The 21,921-nt window shown below is 41.5% G+C and overlaps 1 protein-coding gene and 1 long non-coding RNA gene across 7 annotated transcripts in view; one reads left to right on the top strand and one right to left on the bottom strand.

The window, feature by feature from the left end:
* The window catches only part of LOC121097745 (neural-cadherin-like), a 66,904-nt gene extending 56,804 nt beyond the window's left edge, over positions 1-10,100 (bottom strand). For all 6 annotated transcript variants that reach the window (XR_005831072.1, XR_005831071.1, XM_040615011.1 and 3 more), the window contains exon 1: positions 9,051-10,100. Coding sequence is in view for 4 of the 6 variants with exons in the window: in XM_040615011.1 (XP_040470945.1) it covers positions 9,051-10,089 (1,039 nt within the window). In the remaining 2 variants the exon portion in view is untranslated. The remainder of the gene's footprint in view (positions 1-9,050) is intronic.
* Positions 10,101-10,165: 65 nt separating this feature from the next.
* Positions 10,166-12,496, top strand: LOC121097905. The gene is made up of 2 exons (XR_005831120.1): positions 10,166-10,691; positions 11,994-12,496. It is a non-coding gene; the product is annotated as an uncharacterized LOC121097905 (long non-coding RNA).
* Positions 12,497-21,921: the final 9,425 nt, after the last annotated feature.

Here is a 21,921-nt window from a genome sequence, read left to right as displayed (position 1 = left end):
ACTAGCTCCTCCAACCTGGTGTCAAAATTGGGTTATAAAGATTCGTTGGGATTGCAAATTAATAAATCCTGTCATTTCATAGAGCAACTGGGAAAACACTATTCCCCCACCTACCTATATTGTTACACCAAGGGTGACAGGACAGAGGAGAGGGCTTTAATCATTCAGTTAACAATTTTTGAATGTTACGCTGGTCAAACCAAGCCTTGAAAATCATGCATGCTGAAACAGTTTGACTTCAATTTCAAATACTCTAGGTTGGAGTTGCCTCTAAACCCATCTTTCACCATGACAAATTATAGAAGATGCTGTCACTCTGTGAAATCAAACATATTCTCAGACTTCTGATTGTATTAGGATTATAGGACTGTCTTTTGTCTCAGAAATCCAATGGATACTTCTCTAAAACAAGACTTGAAAATGAAACCCTCGTATTCATTAAAAACATAGGCTTCTCTGCATCAGTGTAATTGATAAAAATGACAATGCCAGATATTCTGATTTTTTAAAATCTGAAAATACAGATTATGTACTTGACTGAACATATCTCTACAATTGTGGACAATTACTATACATTCCTTGAATGTACTGATGGAAAAGTTATTATATTATTATGATTAAACAATAATGGGTGAGAAGCTAGGTTGCTCCTGGCATTTTTAGGTCATTTCAATTTATTTTTAAAAGGAAAGTATGAGAATGTTAACATTCTTGCAAAGTCTTTATGTCAACATCGTTATTACATACTGGTCTACATCTATCAGCAACTTAAGTATCCAAGTTAATTGTTTGGGTTTTTTAAGTTGCTCCAATTTCTAAGATTTTCACCTGAAATAGACAAATGTTTTTTGAAAACTTAGGGGTTTGTTATTTGTTTGGGTTACTGCAAGCAAAATATTTGGGGCTTGGTTGAGAGGACATTGTTGTTTTGAAGAGGCTTTGCAAATATCATACTGAACTCTTTTTAACACCTCACCCTATAATATGTCTAATTCATCTAAAATATTTACTCAAAGTTTGGGAAGATACACTTCCAGAAAAAAATCTTATGTCCTAAGCCCCTCTAGCTGCAATCAGGAGAAAGCTCATTTCCCATTTTCATACCATAACATGAGATAAAAGCTGATGGTTTTTGTAGCAAGTCCTACTGTATATCCTTTAAAATATAGGACAATTATGCACAAACATTTCTCTACTGTCATTTCTGACAATTCATGAAGTATATGATGGGCTACTGTTAAGTACAGTAGTTTGCTCATTCATAAAACATAAGCCTTCTAAAGGGATAACTTTGATGGGCTCAAGCTGTGGACAGCCCACACTCCCTCCTAATATGCCTTATCATTTTTGCAGATAGAATAATGACAGTCTGTCATGTCTCTGTTCCTTACCCTCATATGGCTTTTAAAACAGAAGTTAAAGCAAGCCAGAAAAAAAAAGTACAAAAGTAAAGAAAGCATCAGAGGAGCTAAATCATCATGGCAGAGTGGTTCTTAATATAAATTACCAATTAAAAAGAGAGTAAAGTGATAAACATGTTATCAGGGACTTCCCAGTGTGGTATCCATCTGCTGAGAGTGGCAGGCAAGAAAACAAGCGTGCCCAGATGTGAAGTAATAACTACAAATTAATAATCCCAACAGACATCCTTAAATAACAAAATGTGTCTTAATAAATGATTAATTAATTGCCAAAAAGCATTATTGTAATGAGACAACTTAGCTAAAGAGGTAGCAGCTACCATACTGCTGTCAGATGGTAAGTTCTTTTGCCATTTTCCTTCGTATGTCTTGGGGAAAATCTGGTTTCTTTCTCTGTAGCACATCATGTGCAAGGAAAAAAACCAAAAGAAGTGTGTGTGTGTGTGTGGGGGGGGGGGGGGGGGGGGGGGGCGGGGGGAGAAGAGTGAGAGAGAGCTTCACCAACACAGCCTGCTATACTTCTTTGTATCATTATGCACAGAAAGTCTTTTGAACTAACATTATCTGGACTGCAAACCTAAACACATGAACGAAAGGAAATCATTATTAATTTTCATCTTCCAGAAAAGGAAAAAGAGAAACCTGACCATGGTACATCACATACCAACATTTTATGTACCATCAGTAAACTGAAGCCTACTCACACCACGCTGAACTCTTGTCATTAAGGCTAGGAAAAAGCAATAAACTGTTATCTGCTGGGAGAAAGGACACCAAGCTGTGAGACTTCACAAACATTTTTTTTCAGCAGGGAAGAATGACTGATGAACTTCAGTTTCCATTTCAAACTGTGCTGAGGAGCAAGCTGTCACATTGACAAAGCCTTCCTTATCCATTTCAACCCTCTTTTGCTCTATCGTCCCCAACTGTCCTCATCCCAGAGCTAGTACTTCCTTAACACTGACTTGTCTATGCAATTCCCATTTAAAGAAGTAAAAAAATTGATATGCATAAGATTAATCATCTAAGGCAATAAAATTTCTATTTAAAAAATCAGACCTCTTATCAGAAAAACGAAAAAAAGTGCAGTTTGTCTGAAACACTGTATATTACTAATTACTGTCTATTAAGCGAATCAAAAAGAAACTGTCTTCAAAATACTGCATTTGTCCCCTGTCTACACCAAAACACTTTGAAGTCAAAGGAAAATCTACTGTAGGCTAAGTCTCAGTCTCCTGTTTATTCTAAAACCTAAACTCAAACATACCAAGGTTTAAAGATATTCTACCTACAAATTTCCGGACACTACACTTCTGAGACAAATTGGGAAAAAAAGGTTAGGAAAAACTGAAACAAAATTATTTCATAATCAAATGAAGTGTAACATAATTGCCATGTCAGTCAGAGAATCAATGTCCAATTGGAGACGTTCTAAACCAGCTTTGAGGAAGATCCTATCTATATGTTCTATAATTTACTCAGATTAACAGATCTGTGCTGAAATTTAGTTAGATCTTAAAAGAAAAAATATATATTTGGCAGAAACTAAATGTTTGACGTGATTAACAGCCAAAAGATCTAAAGTTTTGGTGTTCAAGTCCCAACAGTCTCACAAAGATATTTTTAATCTGACTGCTTGGAGTAGAAAGCACATAGTATCAAAACATTCAGACTGAATAGACATCAACATGGTGGTCTACAGCTTCCCCAGACATTCCTTTCTACCACATATAAGTCACCTTCCAAACCTGTAAACACCCATAGTTGTCCCAAATGCACACAGAATGTACGTTTCCTTTTGCCTTAATAGCATGAAACCCATCTGCTGGGTAACATGATTATTTCAACTTCAACTCAGCTTGATGTGTAACTGTTAACACGGTTGCAATTCATAAAAGTAGTAGTAAGAACTATGTAAGACAAAACATCACCCAGAAGCTACTTAATACTTAGGGATGATCCCAACAGAATCAATACAGCTAGTGAGGGACTAAGGCTTCAGATAAAATTAAAACAGATGATCCTTGGCTTCCAAGCATGAAAACCATCAAGGCTTCAAATATATGTATCACTAAAATTGGTACCTCCATTCTGTATGTCCATTTAAACAGGACAAATATACTTGAACATGTAAGTGACTGCCATTAACTATTTGGAAGGCATGTCAAACATCACCCTTTGTAAATCCTCTGACAAGAAAAAATGAATGACAGAGGATTACAAAGCTAATGACCATGGATCAAGTAAGGTCAAAGGAGCTTGAGACAACGGAGGATTAGAAAGACAGGACCTTTCATGCACTTCCCCCAAATATTAATGGACTAATAATGGCTCCTTCTCAAATTAAATGCTAGCTTTATGTTAAAATATTAATGTGTATGACAGTTAAATTTTGCCTTCTGTTCACTCGGTAAAACTTAAAATAGTATCATGCTTTTGTGAAGAATAAATAAATAAATCCCAACAAATTAAATGGGATAAAATCTTAAATGCTACAGAAAATGTGAGCATAACCATCACTCCTTCCAGGCAAGGTCAAATGAAGAATATAGCCCAGGGCTGAGTGATCAGGTATCACTAGAGGAATTTGCTCATCAAGGACCACGTGCCAAAGAACATACTCATGAAGTTAAGCTTTGCGATTTTGGAATTCTGTTTAGCATCTTGTGGCTCAAACTAATATATGGGATTTTTCCTGGTGTTCCTCTTTGGTTTGGGGTTGTGGAGTCTGTGGTTTTTCTTTTGGCCAACATATCTATCTGTAAATTACAAAAAATGTAAATATTGTTGAGCTGTATTCCTATTTCAAATTAGTGGTTTCAGCTCTCAAGATTGAATTTTCTGTCCAAATGTCCAGGCAGAGCAACTTAAGCTCTCCAGGTAGTCAGGGTAAATAGAGTATTTTATACAAATGCACACACACTGCTGCTGAAGTTGCAGAATTTAACTGCCCAGGAGAAGCAAGAAAGGGCTGCTCTGCAGGGTAAGGTGAAATGGGAGTCACGGCAGGCAGGGGCAGGGACCTCACAGCCACAGATCGCCATCCCAGGCTAGGACATCCCATGCTATAAACGTGGTTCATCCAACAGTCCAGTGGTCACCAAACAAACCCAGTGGTCACCAGACAAATGCGCAGTGAGGGGGTGGGTCTCGGATCAAGCGGGAAAGCAAGTCAGCAGGGCAGCGTCAGGGTGAGCAAGATGCACAGCCAGGTACAGCACACCCCCGGGGAGCTCAGGAAAGGACCTGAGCTTAAACGCAGCTCCTGGGACATGGGCCAGAGGCCACAGACAAGGCTTGTGACAACCAACTGTCTGATCCAAGATTAGCCAGCAGCATGGTGTCAGAGCTGGCCTTGAACACGGGCAGCCAAACCCAGGGAGCAGGGTGCTGCAGGACCATTATTGCACCGCAAGACCTGACAATCGTGTTGGACAGGCCAACCCTAACGAGATGGGTAACATCCTGCCAACCTATGAGGACTATCAGGCCTGAATGATCTGTGATCTCTTCTCTACTCCTTAAAACCAACTTCTGCCTGTCTTTAAACTTTCCTTTAAGAGTTCATGTGAGGAACTCACCTGAAGTTGAAATACAAAACAACAATTATCTCCTCTCTTGTCCGGGGCCTACAAGTACAGCAGAACCCATACCATAAAAAGGGCACTTAGCACTATAGGTTCAGGTTTTCCTGCTGCTACATTGCAGTGACTTCTGCTTCCAGAAAATACATAAACTCTGTTAAAACTAAGTCTACAAACTATTCAATAGCCACAAAAAGATACCGAGTGAATAAAAGCAACCAGTAACTACTATGTACTCTACAGATTGAAGTTAATTTTATTGTAGCACTAAAATACACAAAATATTTATTATTTCAAAGAATACCAAACTATGGATTTATTTTTTTTAATTGGCATCTACATTTTAAAAAAAAAATCATTAAATTTACAACCAAAATATGTCCAGTTAAAAAGTACCTACAGCATGTAGCTGCACTGGTAATGGCAATAGTGGTAATAGTTATTTGGCCACATCGCTACAATAAATCTTAGAGCTCAACTGCAGCTTTGCCAAAAAACCCAACCCTGCATGCCAAAGAGGTGTTCATACTGCAAATGCCCCTCAAAGCTACCCCTGACACAGGAAAACGTGTATCCGTGCCAAGACTATGGTCACACAACACCGTTCTACTAAGAAATGCTCTGAGTAGCGAGGAGTGAATCTGTTACATTAGTAGTTACTTCCCATCCCTAATGGAGTGAGCTAGGTTAGCTCATACCTTCAACAAGCTGCAACTCAAGAGTGAGAAAATCATTCTTCTTCTATGAACGTGTGTAAGATTATCTGGATATTGAGATGCTTAAAGGTCTGGTTGCATCTGGAACAGTATTTACTTCAATGGAACACCAGCCCTGGACATACTGCTGTGTTGATTATCCAGGACAGAATTGGGAGGAAGCAAACAGAAAAGTATTTAAAATTCTGTTTTAGCTGCAGAGAAAAAAATGGACACATATGCAGCCTGTTACATATCCTTTGTGTTCCTCTGAATAAAAATTAATTCAGGAACAGGACATCTCCTACAGAGTCCCATTTATGAACTAAAGGATGAGGGCTGCCACATAAACCAGGAAGAAATGCTGCTGAATGTTGCCTTGTTACCATATACCAGTCTTCTTGCTGCTACTTTGAAAACACTCCACCAGCCAAAAAAAATATATATATACGTTTTTCTTCCTAGAGAAGTAGTAAGACCCCTTGTGCCACAATGCTTTTAAGCGTTCTTTACTACTTTAAGTAATGAAGTACACATTACAAATGAATCATAATAAACTATATTGAAAATATAAAGGACAAAGAGGGTAGACATTATATGCTAAAGTATCTAAAAATCTTGTGATATCATTGCCTGCGTTGAAGGTGAGGTTAATGCCAGAATTAATTATTGGTTAATTTTCAATTCTCAGCTACCAAGTGGCAAGAATTAGGGGAGTAGAAAATGAAAGAAATATTATTAAAAGAATTGATACCAACTTATACCACTTGAATATAAATCAACATCTGATACCACAAGCTCCAATACTAGAAAACCATAGCTGCTGAAATATTTATGGTTATGTACACTGTAAAATAAGCCAGTGCAACTGTTAACAGCAAAGCAAACAAACTGGAGAAAGAACCTGAACTTACACTTCTATTCACAACAAAATTCAATGTAACCTTCCCATGCTTTAATTCATCCTGAGAACTCACTGCTGTAAATACTGGGTGTTTTTTTCCTGGAACTTTTGCAATCTTCTATAGTTCTTCCTTATTTTAGACTCACTAGAACATTTAGTTCTGCTAGCCATCTTTCTCCTTCTCCTATCCCATCCTTTTGGTTAACTTTTCTCACATTACTGAAGTCTGGATTGCAAGTAAGGGAAGAGACATAACTTTCTAAACCTGTTTCAAATACCTATGCATTTTAACTCCTATTAAAAGGAGAATGTAAGCATTCTGCAACTAAAAAGTTTTATATGTGTCACTATTAAGCTTCATCTGATTAAAAAACTAGTGCTAATACAAGTGCCTTTTTTAATTTAGGCTCCTTTAAACAAAGAAACTTAAAATCACTCCATCTAAAGCACGCCATTTACACTATCCACAGTTAATTGCCATCTACCTCGTCTCACAGTCAGAATCTAGTTCTACACATTTCTAAAGAGATTATTATCTTACGACTTCATACTACTAGCAGTAATATAACAGGCTAGTAGAAAACACTCCAAACCATTTAATAAATAGTAAGATGGTGAAAAAAAAAAAATCCTGAAAGTAAGTTGAAGTTGGTTTGGGTTTTTTTTAACTGCATGAGCAAGCACTGCTATGAGCAAGCATTGCTTTGGAAATGGACTCTGGCATGGCAGAGTGACAAGCTTTGTCACAGGCAACCTTGGACTTCTATATTGAGACTAGATAAGAGCAAAAACAATCACAAAGGTGAGATTAGCAGCAACCCGGGGCAAGGTTAGCTACCACTTTTCTAACATCACCTTCTCCATCCTGACAGAGGGAGCTGTGACACCTACAAAGTGCTGAAACTTGAGCTACGTGACAGAGTGGGTGAACATCCCAGAAGCATACTCAGATTGACCCGATAGATTTTGTCACCACCTCTGAGTACTGACATCCCTTGCTCAAGATTGAGTAGCAAAGAAAGGACACAGAAAGCATTTGTGTTTTGGAAACTGGCCTGTCAATCTCTTGGTTAGCAGCCAAAGCTCAAGCTGGAACACAGCGCAAAGCCAGCGCAAGTGACCGACCTGAATAGGCTGCAGTGACAGGTGACAAAAACCAAATGAGAACCAGAGAAGGATCTGAGAGTTGTTCCTCAGGACCCAAGTGAAATGAGTTGCTGATCTAGCCTGCTTCACAGAGGGAAGTATCCGCATCACTGAAACTGTCAGTATTAACTAGAATCCCTGCAGGCATCCTCAGGGATTTAACAGACACCAAGGAATAAACTGTCTCCCGCTCCCTATGGGCTGCCCCTCAGTCAGAAATCAGAAGAGATGAGGAAAGGGCTCCCAGGGAAAGCTTTCCATCCCCCCCGCCTGCGCTGCTCTGCGGCTCACACGTTACTCTGAGCAGTTGCACTGCTGCGAAGTCAGGTATTCACGAGCACCAGAAACCACGTAATACAACCCCCCTTTCCAAACCTTTCCAAGATGAAAACAAGCCAACCACCTCATCCCTGCTGATACAATTTCCCCCAGAATACTCACATTCCAGACAACTGTCAGAACACTGTTACAATCACAAGCAACAGGAAAATAACAAGAGACAAGGTGAGTGTACAGAGACATCCATCACGCAGTGAACAGAAACTATGCTTAAACTAAGCTCTGTTTTCATTGGTGAAAAATATTAACCAAGATGACAATTCAAAATTATAAAAGAATTTGAAAAACTAATAGGTGAAATCGGCCAGAGATAAATGAAACGAGCTATTCTACTTAACGCGAGTAAGACCCTGTGAATGAGGGCAATTTAAACCACAAACGCGCACATCGGACTCCTCCGATTTTTAAAAGAAGAGCAGCCCCATCCACACAAAGGCACCAATCCTGCAAAAACTCACATCGCGCTTGTGATTCAAACTTGCTTAACTTTAGTAACGACTCAGCCCTCAGTGACTTCAGCTGCACGCTTCAACTTCAGCTCTTACGGGACCAGAGCGACGGGAAGCACCGCGGCAGAGAACACCTCTGTGTGTAAGAAGCGCGGTGCATCCCGCACGCTTTGTCTCAACGCGTCTGTACCACGAGCGAACGCTGCGGTGCCGCTCGCTGAGGAGTAAGAACCGCAACAGGTGGAGCAGCTGAACTCCGCCAGCGGCCCCACCGCTCCCCGCGCTCCCACGGCGCGGTACCGTCCCCGTCCCCTGCCGCGTGACGCCTCCCGTCACCGACAGTGCTGCGACGTCCACGACGTGAGGAAGGCTGCCTCCCGCACCGCGCTCAGCCACCGCCAGGCGCCGGCCGCCCCTCAGCGCACACACCGGCCCGGCTGCCCGCCGGGACGCGCGCCCTGCCGCGGGGGCGAGCACAGCCGCCGCCCGCGCCCCCCCCCGCCCGCACCTACCTCGGCGCTCCCGGACGCGGACGACGATCTCCCAGGCGGCCGCCGCCTCCCGGTCCAGGCCCGCGGCCAGCCTCACCTCGCCGGTCTCCCGCTCCACGCGCACCGGCGACTCCTCGACGGGCGGCGCCACCAGCTCGAACCAGGCGGAGGCGAAGCGCGCCGGGGCCAGCGCGGCCAGGCGGCTGCCCGGGCGGGCGTCCTCGGGCAGGGAGAGCGCCAGCGGCGCGGCGGCGGGGCCCGGCGGCGGCGGAGCCCGGCGGCGGCGGCGGCGGGCGGCGGCGCGGGGCGGCGGGAGGCGCTTGGGCTGCGGCAGCACCTCCAGCTCCAGCGGCTCGCTGCGCAGCGCCGGCCGGCCGCGGTCCCGCGCGTAGAGGCGCAGCGGGATGGGCGCGCGCAGGTGGAGCAGGGAGCGCACCAGCACCACGCGCCCGCTGCGCGGCACCACGAAGAAGTGCGCGCTGCGCGGGAGGGCGAAGTAGCGCAGCTCGGCGTTGGCGCCCGCGTCCGCGTCCTCGGCGCGCGCCTGCCACACCTGCGACTTGAGCGCCAGCGTCTCCTCCACGCGCAGCTGCGTGACGCCGGGCCGCGGGCCGCCGACGAAGCGCGGCGCGTTGTCGTTGTCGTCCAGCACGCGGACGGTGAGGGCGGCCAGCTCGGCGGGCGCGGCGCCGCGCGGCACGCAGCGCTTGCAGCACAGCCCCAGGCGCAGCGCGTACAGCGCCCGCGCCTCGCGGTCCAGCGGGCGGCGGGTGCGCAGCCAGACGCGGGCCGTGCGGGCGTGCAGCGACACCTGGAAGTGCGAGTGGCCCTCGCCCAGCAGCTGCAGGCGCCAGCGGCGCCCCTGCACCTTGGCGCACCAGGGCTCGGGCCCCAGCCGCGTCAGGGGGATGCTCAGCCCGCGCACACGCGTGCCCGCCGGGCGGTTCTCCGCGACGTGGCCGCCGAACGAGGGTGTCCGGCGCGGGGCGGCGCGGGCGGCGGCCAGCGCCCAGCACAGCAGCAAGCAGCCGGCGACGCGCCGGGCTCCGCCGGGGCCCATGGCGGCGGCGAGCGGCGGCCGGCCGGGCTGGGCTCCCGCAGCGGCGCGGCGAGTGGGCGGGCGAGGAGGGGCCGCCGGGCCGGGCCGGGCGCGGGGCGGTGCCGGTAGCCGCCCTGCCGCCCGCGGGCGGGCTGAGCCGCCTCCGCCCTGGGGTGGCCCCGCCGGGGCACGAACCTCCCTTCCTGCGCCAGCGGCCCCCGCCCTCCCCACAGCCACCTCCGGCCGCGTGCCCCGGGCATCCGGGCGGCGGCCCGCGGCTCCCCCGGCGCTCGGGCACCTGCTGGAAACGTTGTCCTGTCGGCTTCTGGATAGCTGCGCTTTGCAGAGTCCCGCTCTGCCCCACAGCTTGTGCCTGAGCGATGGCACTGGCCTGAAGGTACGTCCTTAGTCACAACCAGCTCCCTAACACCTCCAGATTTGTAAAGGTAAAGCAGATTTTTAGGTGAAATGCAGCTTAACTAGAGGATGTTGCTCGTGGTAAACGGGGAGAAACAGAATCCAACGTTTCTTCAACAGCGTTGAACTTTCAGCATCAGTGTGTAAAACGGAAAGCCCAGCAAGACTGAATTTCACCGCTAAAGTTGACTGACTACCTAAGTCAGGTAGGTGGCAGGAAATGCTACTATAATAAGCAGTTCCTCTCCAAAACAGAATCGTGCTTTCAAGAGTGAAGTCAAACACAATATAAAATGGGCTCATGCCGTACATAAATCACTTAAGATTGATTCCGAGATTAAAGAAAAGCAAAAAGAGATACTCTGTATTAGTGAAATTTCTCAAATGTCATTAGACTTGGGTGAATAATGGTTACTTTTCCTATAATAACTTAGGTGTTAGGTAAATAATGGTTACTTTTCCTATAAAACAGACACCGCATTTTCCTTATACTTCCCACCCACAACTGCAAAAAACTTTATAAGCGCAGTATCGTACCTTCCTGATAGCCTTTTACAGAAGTTGGTAGCCTTTATGGGGAAATGGGAGTCCAGGATCAAGTAGGAAGACTGAGAGAGACTCTGAATGAAAAATCCAAGTGCTCTACTACCACAAGAGCGACCTTCTCCATTCCATCCTGCAAGTAATTAACAGAGATACAAATCATCAGCTTCACGCATTAATATATTGTCTCCGTTTATGGCTCATACTGTGTCTATCCTTTTCCAATCAAGCTGCACCCTACTGTTGGCTGCACAGTAGCTGTACTCGCCTTCCTCCCCTTTCACACCAACAGTCAGCAGCGATTTCAGACTGACAAATTTCTTCGGGGTCCAGGGCAGGGTAACTCCCACAGAACGGAACAGGCACAAGAACTTCCAAAACCAAAACATCTATCCCTAACATGCACTGAAGCACAGAAGAGGGTGGCTGACAACACGCCATCCTGAGATGGAACAGTGCTACATTATTTATTATGATAAAGCTCTGGTGGCCCATCAGAAAGGCAGAACCACCTACCTGGAACAAAATAAATTGATCTAGAGTACTAAACAGGAATTGTTTCTCCCATGCCTCAAACATGCCTGAGATTTCAAGCACTTTCAATTCTACTTTGGTATAAAAGCCATGGTGTAAGAAGCTGCTGTATCTGAATTCCAATGCAGGCATGGATGTCTTGATTAGGATGAAATAATAAATGGGTCAATCTTTCATCCATTTCTCTAACAGAATTGAATCTTCATTTTAATTAGCAATAATAATAATAGCCAACATACATTCTTCAAAAAAAATTTAAAATATTACAGTTATATTGATGTACAAAGGTCAGATAATGCAAATTCTTACCAGAACTTTGCCTCACAGAGTTAAAATGTCCTTGAAATCTTTGTATAGATGCACCCCCCTATCCCCCTATACAGGATGTTATCTTCAGTGCTTTTGTGGTGGCTTTTTTTTTTTTTTCCCAGCCTTAGAAAATGTCTGAAGTCTATGGATTGTGTCCAGAACAATGGGCGATACAGATTGGACTCAAGGTTTTATATGGCTCCAAAATAAAAGGAACTTTTCCAACAGTTCCCTGACTAGTAAGATGCTATGAAGAATCTACAACTAATATTTGATCAAAATTTGATCGAACCGTTTTGTGGGATCATTTCAGCGAGTCCTGTTTTCTACATCCACTAGGATTTCTCTCTGTAAAAAACTGTGAAAATATACCAGGAACACCACTACATTTTGAAAGTTCATTAATTTCTGCATCAAAAATTCAAGAGACATTTGAATTAATTTAGACACATACATGGTTCTAACTGACTTTAAAGATGAGCCTCATTCACGGTTTCACATGCAGAATTCAACCTACCTTATTTTAATCAGCATGTAGACAGAAAACTCAGAGATTTCACCAGGGTTTTTTAGGAAAATAGAGGCTTTCTACTGTTGTTTGTTAAAAAATAAAAGGTTATTGATTTTTATAGTTCACTGCCCTATGGTAATCGTAGGCAAATACTTGAGACTCTAATCCTATTACTGACTCTACAAATTAGTGGGAATCTAAATTGGTGCCCTGGATACTTGTACAGTCAGAATCTTTCTGGCTTCAGCCCATCTCCACAAGTTCAGACCATATGGGCACCAACTTTACAATGCAAGCTCCTCAGCTCTTCAATTTCACGAGTTTCTTGAGATAGCCAATCTAGAGAGTATAATACACTTTACACATTGTTTGCTTCCTTTTCCTGACTGTTCAACAGCGCTCTCATCAGGGTTCTCTGAATGTTCCAGACTATTCTCCCATTTATAGCAATGCCTTCTATTTCTGTTAGCTCTAATTTTGGATTTGACAGTCAAGAAGCACCAGCTATTGCACTAAAGCAAGAATTCTTTTCTTGCTCCTGCGTTGAATTACCTGTGTGCGTCTTTCAATACAGTAATTAGAAGTTTCCCTCTTTTTTTCTCTGTAAAAGCCAGGACAAGATAGTCCCTGTGCTATTTTAGATGGCTTGTACATTGTCACATCTTATAACAACACTTGTAGCTCCATTTTCTCAAATGCAACTGCAAGTGATAATCCTTTCCTGTATAATTTTGTAAACTAAGCCTAAATTATTCAGAAGTACAGCTGCTGTTGTCTAATCCTTGCTAGCTCTTTATGCAGCTTTCCCACTATACTTCACATTTTTTTCTTGGAATCTAGCAGCTGAATGAGTGCAAGAAACACCTTCTTATGCAGAATCCTTCCTCCAAAACCAAAAAACTGAGATATTTTCAATACCTTTCAGTATTTTATAACAATTACTTTCCAGTTCATTTCAACCAGCTGGAAGCCCCTTTCTGCTCTCAAGAACAGTGTGCGATATACAAGTCCAAGAAGGTTAGAATAAATGTTTTAATTACAATAATCTATGTAAGTGGGTATGCTTATACAGTCAGAAACACCTAACTACATAATTTATCGTTAAATTAATTGAGCTATACATACATTTTAAAAAAGTGAAATCTGAGCTGTGCTGAAATCAGACAATACAGTCACAATAAATTCTCACTGAATAAACACTCTAATGGTACATTCTGTTTTCCCTGGCTGGTGCCTTACTACTTACCAATTTAATTACATTATTAATAATCTCAGTAAATAGCTTGAAAATCTTTACAGAAAAGCTTTTCTTAAAAATCCTAAGTTTTCACATGATAAAAGTTTTTTTATTAATCAGAATTTTTACTTACGTGCCTGACAGTCAGTTCGCTTTTTTTAAAAATAATTACTTTAGTAAATAACTTTATATACTACTCTCTAAACACCCATCTTTCTCAAAACTGTGCTTCATCCCTATAAAGGCCTTAATAAAAAGTCTATGTGAGAAACAGACTGCTGTTTTTGCATTCAATACATAAACCAGAATGAATGCATAAACCTGACACTAAATCTTAGTAAACCTTGCTTAGAGTATTTTTCAATTATTTGTATACATGCAGTAAACAGAAAGAATCAATTCATTCTTGCTTGGATTTCTTATTTATAAGTGTAATTCACCGAAATTTTGATATTTTTTGTTTTGGTCAGTACATTTCTCTGGGTTTCAGATTTCCATACCATTTTCACCTCAGCAGAACTAATGAGAACACATTGTCAGAATTTGCAGATTTGGCAAAGAAAACTTATCTGGTTCAATTCTGCCAAGGTTCCAGCAGAAGCCGGGCAGGTTTCTGGTGAGCTTCTCGGTATCCTGCCTAAAGGGATGTTGAGAAACCTGGCCTTCCAGATTGTGCAGTTCTGGGAAGCACTTCATATGGACTGTAGCCTTATGGCTTGGGATATTAAGGCCTCCAGGGTTTGGAGCAGACAACTGCTACAAAATCAGGGAGCCCACATCTGCCAAAGTCAGTAGCTCTGAAAGGCACAGATGGACTGACCTAGATCCACTCTAACACTCTTGCACACAGATTTTCTAGGTTTGAGAGGGGTTCACTTGTAAGCGGTACAAACCAAATTTTTAAATATCACCCATCAGCACATTTAACAAAAAGGTACTTACAACAGGTTTATATAGAGTATCCTTTGAAGATAATGTTTGTTTAAATGACTGTGTCACACTATGAACACTGTGGCAGTACCAAACACGTGTCTGTACTCACTTGAAGTGTCTTATACTGTACATCAGAATTAGCAAGTGTGTCAGTTAGATCAACAGTTATAAGAAATATTCTGGTTTAGTGAGTGATAAAGAATAATATACTACCTACAAAGGCAGAAACTGCCTTTAAAGTTTTAAAGTAACTAGCTCATCTTCATCATTGAAAATTAAAGAATCTTTTGAGTGATACAAACCTAAACTAATATTTTGACTTGGCTGACTTCCACCTCAAGCTCTTACATGTTAAAAATTTAAGCGTATTATTTCTGGCAACTTAGAAACCAAAGCTTATGGCTGCAATCAGGGCATATGGAAAACCTATACAAGAGAATACAGAGAAAATACCCTTGTTTCCACAGCCCAAGGAATCAGTAAGGAATGATGCCTCCATGAAGGATTCATCAATCCTCCTTCATGTTATACAGAGTTGTGGTGAGACAACCTGAAGGCAGTCGGTCTACTCCTTATTTAATTCTATTGTAAATAATTTAGGTAAAAGACTGCTCAGGCAGCAGATCGCCTGCTTTTCTTATGATACAGTTATAACATTGAATTTTTTCCTGCTTCCACAACCCTTTCTTGGAACAGCTGCTAGCTCACCTGTGTGTGGAGTATCTAAAATACTACAGGGGTCAGCTCAGATTTTCTCACCATACTTTGACCTAAGCGACAGTAAATGATAAAAGTAAAAAAGGAGCAAGCACTACTTTTTGTCCCAGTCTCACCTTGCCTTTCCAAGCTCTGGTCTTTTGATCACCTTCCTTTGTAGCATTTGGTCCAATCTGGCCTCCTTTTACTCTTGTGACTCTCTTTGCATTTCTATTCATGAAACAGCAGCCTAAAGGGATACCAGACAGTGAGTTAAAGTGGATTAACTTAAATGTTTTAAATGTGCATCTTCTATTCCACAGACTCTTAAGTAAATAATTAGAACCAATACTGTTCCATACCATTTAGAGTCTCTGCCATAAACTAGAACAAAATTTAATAGTTAGAATGCAATAAATACTTCTCTTAACAATGATAAAAGAAAAAGACCCAATAAATCTAGTGTACTTCTTGTACCTGTGTCATTTACAAAAACAAGTGAAGAAATAGCAATTGTTTATCTTTGTTACTAAAGAAAGCAGATATTCAATACACAGAAGAGAACTTCTAGGTTAATGCATTTGATTTTTACATGGTAGTATCTTTTGATAGAGCCACACTTCAAATTTATCAGATCCAAAGGATATGGAAGAGTTTGTTTAGGGTTGTTGTGGCAGGAGGTTAAAGCAAAAATTAATTTTGTGGGCAACAAGGGTATACTACCATATCTAAACTTAGCAAAAGTTTTAAAACTCCTAAATTAATACTTTCAGAAAAGTGCGAGTATCTAGCTTTATTACATAAAACAATACTACTGGCAACTACAATAGTTTAACCTAAAGAGATATTTCTAAACTGTCTGTTCCCTATTATTCATAGTTCAAGTGATTTACTTCGGAGCTGTGGAACGTGTTTCAGAATAAGCAATGTTCAGCTGCAAATACAGCTAAGGAAGCAGCACAATCCTGACCTTATCTTACCAGAAGTGCCTAACATGCTCAGCTAGGCTGAATACAATGGTTCTAGATTGCTAATACAGTCGTTCTGTTCAAATTAATTCCTATTTGGAATCTGAAATACAGTAAGAAAGTCCTTAAGATGGGACAATAAGACAGTATAGTCAACATTTGTCATTAATCAAGCCAACAAATAAGTAAGTGCTTCATTTTGTAGGAATGTAACAATACAGTAAATACTATTATAGGAGAATATGGTGCTATATTACAATTCCAAAAGAAAACCAGGATATTGTTTTAATCTATAGTCCACCCCTCATTTCATATATGTGCTGATAATGCAGAGTTCATGTTTTATTGGCTTTGCTGTGCTCCAGCTCATTAAACACAGCTGCTTCACGTGGGCACAATTACATTACCCAGAAAGAGAATGAACAATCTAAGGTATAAGGTTTTAGCCAAAAAAACCCCAAAGCATTCATGCTCTAATTCTTGATAAAGGAAAAGGAAAAATACTGCTGGTGTTTAAAAAAACCTAAGGCATCAAAGTATATAAAGCAGTAAAAATCACATTAAATGTCTTCAGCCAGGTTAAACTATTGGCACTTCCACAGCAGAGCAAATCCATGAGTGATGACAACCCTAAAGTAGGAAGTACATGTATTAATTTCACTGCATTTTCCCATGGGCTGAAAGTTCTGCATGAACTCAAGTCTTTGCAGGCGTTGGGCTTAAGACCTGATTCAGTTTCTACTGAAATCTGTAAGATACTATCATTGACTTCACAGCTTCAGTATCAGACTTCAAATATATATAGATAGCATAACAAAACATTTGAGTGTGCTTCTCAGATTTGATGGCATTATATGGATTATATTCCTGCAAAATATTTGTTGTCTATTCTTTGAAGTAAAAGGTAATACAAAAATCTATCTACAAAAATGTCATGAATATTTTTCCTTTTTTCATTCCTGTCTTTTACAATCTGAGATCTCCTCACGTCTGATTCACATGTCGACATAATTTCATTTCCCATTCTATTCTAATGTGCTTTGATATTGTTGCATACAAATCTTTGCAAACTCATGACCCAGACTGGCAACAATGTTTCTCAAGACCGTGTTTGTTTATTCAAAGTCCACTACTGAGGTGCCCATTCAGATTGTTGCATTGCAAATAATCCTTGTTAACCTTAGTGTGCTTGTTTATAGAGCAACGGAAATTAGAGAATAAATTTTCTGTGCCTTCAGTGGGCTTTGGAACAGGCACACTGTGATCACATAATAACTAATTAGATGGTTAAAATTCACTGTTAACAATTTAAGATCATATATTTAGTTTCCACTGTTGATATTTTTCTTTATTTCTCTCACATCAAATACTGAATTCAGTTTTCTTTTTTTAAAATATTTCTTTTTAAAAATCGTCTTTCTTCACTTTCTGTAAAGTGGAAAAATGATGCAATGCTTATTTTGAAGGCACTGCAGTGTTTGCTAATTTTCTTTTTAAATTCCAATGACAATGCTTATGTGGTTAATTTTTACTAAGATTTTAATTTAGGCCACAGATGACTAAGAATGATTTCATCAAGCAAGGAATTCTAGTATATCTTCAATCAGAAGTACTAAACATAAAGTCTGCAGAGTGTTTTCATAGCTGTAGGTATTTTATTTTATTTTATTTTATTTTATTTTATTTTATTTTATTTTATTTTATTTTATTTTATTTTATTTTATTTTATTTTATTTACAGCTGCTTGAGGAAGGAGATGTTTTGTTCATTAGCTTATTCACGCATTGCCATTCTTCTGTTATTACTACAATACAGTGTCATTTTAAGGATGATTATGAGGTTAACATAAGCATTGCTGAAAGAGACACACTGTTTACAGTGATTAAAAACTTGGGGGAAAAAACTCAGAGACGTTTCTAGAGCCCTCTAGTGTTTAAAATTAAGTCTTAAAGGGCTTGGGAAAGATCCTGCTTATCAAAATTAATATCCTTGAGATTTTTGCATCTCTCAAATGGTATTGATAACTTTTCCTGTCCCTCGAATGAATTACTAATATACATACAGTGAATTATTATTTGAAACCCAACTGATATTGAGCATCTTTCACAGCTGGCAAATGCATTCTTAAAGAATACAGAGTATTCCTCTTCAAAACATTCTTCTTCTGCAGTCACATTAAAAAAAAATGTTGTTACTTTAGTGCCAGAGTGAGCTGTTTTTCATCCATTTAAAAAAATTAATTCTTCTAGAAGATTTCAGGAAATAATTTTTAGATTAGTTTCACTAAATTACATAGGTGTAATTAAAAAAAAAAAGAATCACAGTAACAAACAGAGTAACAAGATGTTCCTTTAGGCAACTGTCCTCTTTCCTAAAAGATTAGCCTGAATATTACATGCATGATCAGAACCTAAATTTTCAAATGGAATGGATCATACACACATCTAATCAACATAAAACGTTAACTAATGGAATGCAACAACAATGGACATACACTCAAGCATGAACATTTCCAGTTTCCCAATCTCAAAAAACACCCGGTGTTATTACTTTTATGAAGGGTCTCGGTTCACACATCAACTGTCCCTTTCTTCATGCTTAGCCTTTCCATTTTCTGCCCTGTATCTTCTATGTAATCTTTACCTGCTTATGCACTCTAACCACCTTTACACCAGCAGCGTACACAACTGCTAGTACCAAATGTTGTAAGCATTCAGCAAAAATTATTTGACTTGATAACAACACAGACTAAATCTACCTGATAAACACCGCATATTACTTATGTGAGCCCAGTATAGCCACACCAGTCTAAGCCAATGAGGTAACAATGAATCTCATGTTATTTCGCAAGGTCTGATGTGACTGATAATGGGAAGAATTAATGCTACTAGTGTATCAGAATATAGAAGATACAGTATTTCTAGAACAACATATGTCATGTTAATAAACAGCTTGAGATGGCTGAGTATCTTTAAAGATTCTATAAAAAACCCTAGAAGTATTACCATATCAGTTGTGTTTAAATCAAACTTGCCTTTTAATGACATGAATTGTAACTCCTATTGAATTTGCTGATATTCATATCTGTGAAATTCGACCTGATGCCTCAGGTAAGACAAAATTGTAGCCACACAATGCTATATGAAACTTAACTACCACAACAGAATCCTATTTGTTGCCTTCTAAGCCGCCAAGCAACAAAGCCTACGTATTGAGGGCTTTCAATAGCCCATTTTGCACTGGAAAATTTTGTCTGTTGAAGTACCTCAAAACAGGGTATATTAGAAAAAGGCTCTTGAAATATATATTTTTTAATTACACACTATACATTCATATTAAAAATATATCTGTATTGTATAGAGAGATTCATTAGCAATATATAACATGTTCTCTTCTATACACAGTATGTTTGTTATGTAATGTAGTTAACATAATTATATAGTACTTACATTACATATGACATACAATATCTACTAGGTTGCACTGTAGGAGATGCACAGTTATCAGAAAATAAGTTTAAAAAATAAAAAGTCTTTTAAAAGCATTTCTTTTCTGTTTACCGTTCTTCATCAATATAAATGACACACAGGACTCTGTGGACATATCATGTGTACAAAAATTTCAGGAATCCACTATTTCTGCAGCACAATTGAAAGTCCTGAACACTATGAAGCAACCCAGCCAGTACTGAAAAACCCATATCTGTTCTTTCATGTTTTCATATTAAGAGCTGTCCGGTTTGCAGAGGTAATGATATATACCTCTACGCAGATGAAAAAGAAACTAGGCAGCTGACTAGACAAAAATGATACACAACCTAAAGCACTGTGCTACATGTCTCCAGATTTTTTTTAATGAACCAAACTCTTCTTCTTTGCTTCCTGAATCTCATATTGTAATTGACAATAACTACGCCACCTTCTCAAAACATAAAAACTCATCAAATGCCAGCTCGCTGCTAATATACTCATTTAAAACAACTTATTAAGACATAACCTTTAAGTGTGTGAGCAAGCAATATGCAATCAAACACGCAACACAAATATCTATAAAGCTGGATGAAGTATTAGGATTATTGCAGCTTTCTCTGACTGAAGCAAAGCATATGGCGGTATAATGGAGCATGAATTTACAGCAGCAGAGATGTATGCTATAGATTAAAGCTTCATCTGTGAGAACATACTGCACAGCAAAAAAACCAATTTTTTTGTTTTCTGGTTTATGGCAGGATGAGCAACAAAGCTCTTTTGTAGAACCAGGGCTCCCTCTGCTGCTAACGTGGAAATAAGCGCCGAAACCGTCCTTGAAATCCACAGAAAACGCCCTCCTGAAATAGACCCCGACTTTACATTTATCATGGTATAAACACGCTTCTCAGGCTACCTGGATAGATGCAAGGTTTTCAGGCAGGACCGAGAGGCTCCCATTTGGAGCATGCAGCATGGAGAGTTCCAAAGGAAATTAATTCCACTCCACTAACTGTCTGCATTCACTGCACGAGTTCTTAATTAAACAAGCACTAAGATACATTTTGTTACTTTTTCAAACTAGGCCAGAAATACTCGGTAATACAACTTTATAGAAACCTCTGTTTTTAGGAAGTTGTGGCTTATTTATCCTGGTAGAACAGCTTTTGGGGTTCAGGTTGTTTCTTTGGTTAAAGTGTGGGTGAGAAACATACAGACTTAAAGAACGTGTGACTGACCAACAGTAAAAGCTGACATTTGAGATGTCAAAGCCACTCATTTAATGTGACTGAGGCTATGAAACAAGTGTGTTGACAATAGCCACTTTGTACCTGGTCTGATCAAGGCCAGCACCACCCCCACCCCCCCCATGAGCTTCCTATGCTGTGAAGGGACCCTGGCCCTGGCTGAGGGGCATGAAGCCGTATCATTTCACATTTTTTTCAGTCCCGATGGCCAGCTGTGGATTGCACTTGGAAGCAGCAGTCACAGCACAGTACGCTATTTCTTGGGGAGTCCAGAGGAGCAGCGCTCAGGGAAATACCAGTCAATGGTGCACAGGCGGGAAGCTTAACCAGATCGTGCCCCTGCACACACGCTTTTTTTTGAGGAAATCAGAGGACCTACAGGAGACACACAGCTGAAGCGCTGTCAGTTCAAGGTCAGTGGTGATGATAACAGTAGTAGCCTACAATGATACAGATACCTACCAAACCAAAGCTGTTTCTATCAGCCTAGCAGCAGCTCGCCTGGCATAGCGTACCCATCCTGCACGGAGTTGTGACAGAAACAGAACCAGAGCACGAACTGCCCCGACCCAGCCCGCTTCAGACTCCTGGTATCCGCAGCTTTCCAGAAGGGGCTGCGATTTCCCGCCCTTTCTCCTCACAGCATCACCACTGCCAGCTATACTGTGCTGGGGAAGGGAGCGGCGCGCAAGCTCGCCAGCCTGGCAGACCGGGACATTGCGCAGACAAGGTAAGCCCACGCACCAGCAGCTGGGGCAGCACCGCCAACTGCTGCGTGGAGCGGAGCTGAGGAGAGCCGGGGGCCAGGGCGCAACCCCCAGCCGCAGGGCAGGGCCGGTAACCGCCGCCATGTTCCCTCGGCCGGCCCGCCCCAGGCCCCAGACCCCAGACCGGGAAGGCGGTGCCGCCTCGAGAGGGCGGGGCCGGGCCCCAGGGCAGCCCCGCCCCGCGCCCGGCAGCGCGTTCGACGGTGGATTGGTAGGGCCTGGCG

This window comes from Falco naumanni, chromosome 15 (genome assembly GCF_017639655.2).
Source record: "Falco naumanni isolate bFalNau1 chromosome 15, bFalNau1.pat, whole genome shotgun sequence".
Taxonomy (NCBI): Eukaryota; Metazoa; Chordata; class Aves; order Falconiformes; family Falconidae; genus Falco; species Falco naumanni.
Note: the sequence above shows the minus strand (reverse complement) of the source record. Positions and strands in the feature narration are given on the sequence as shown.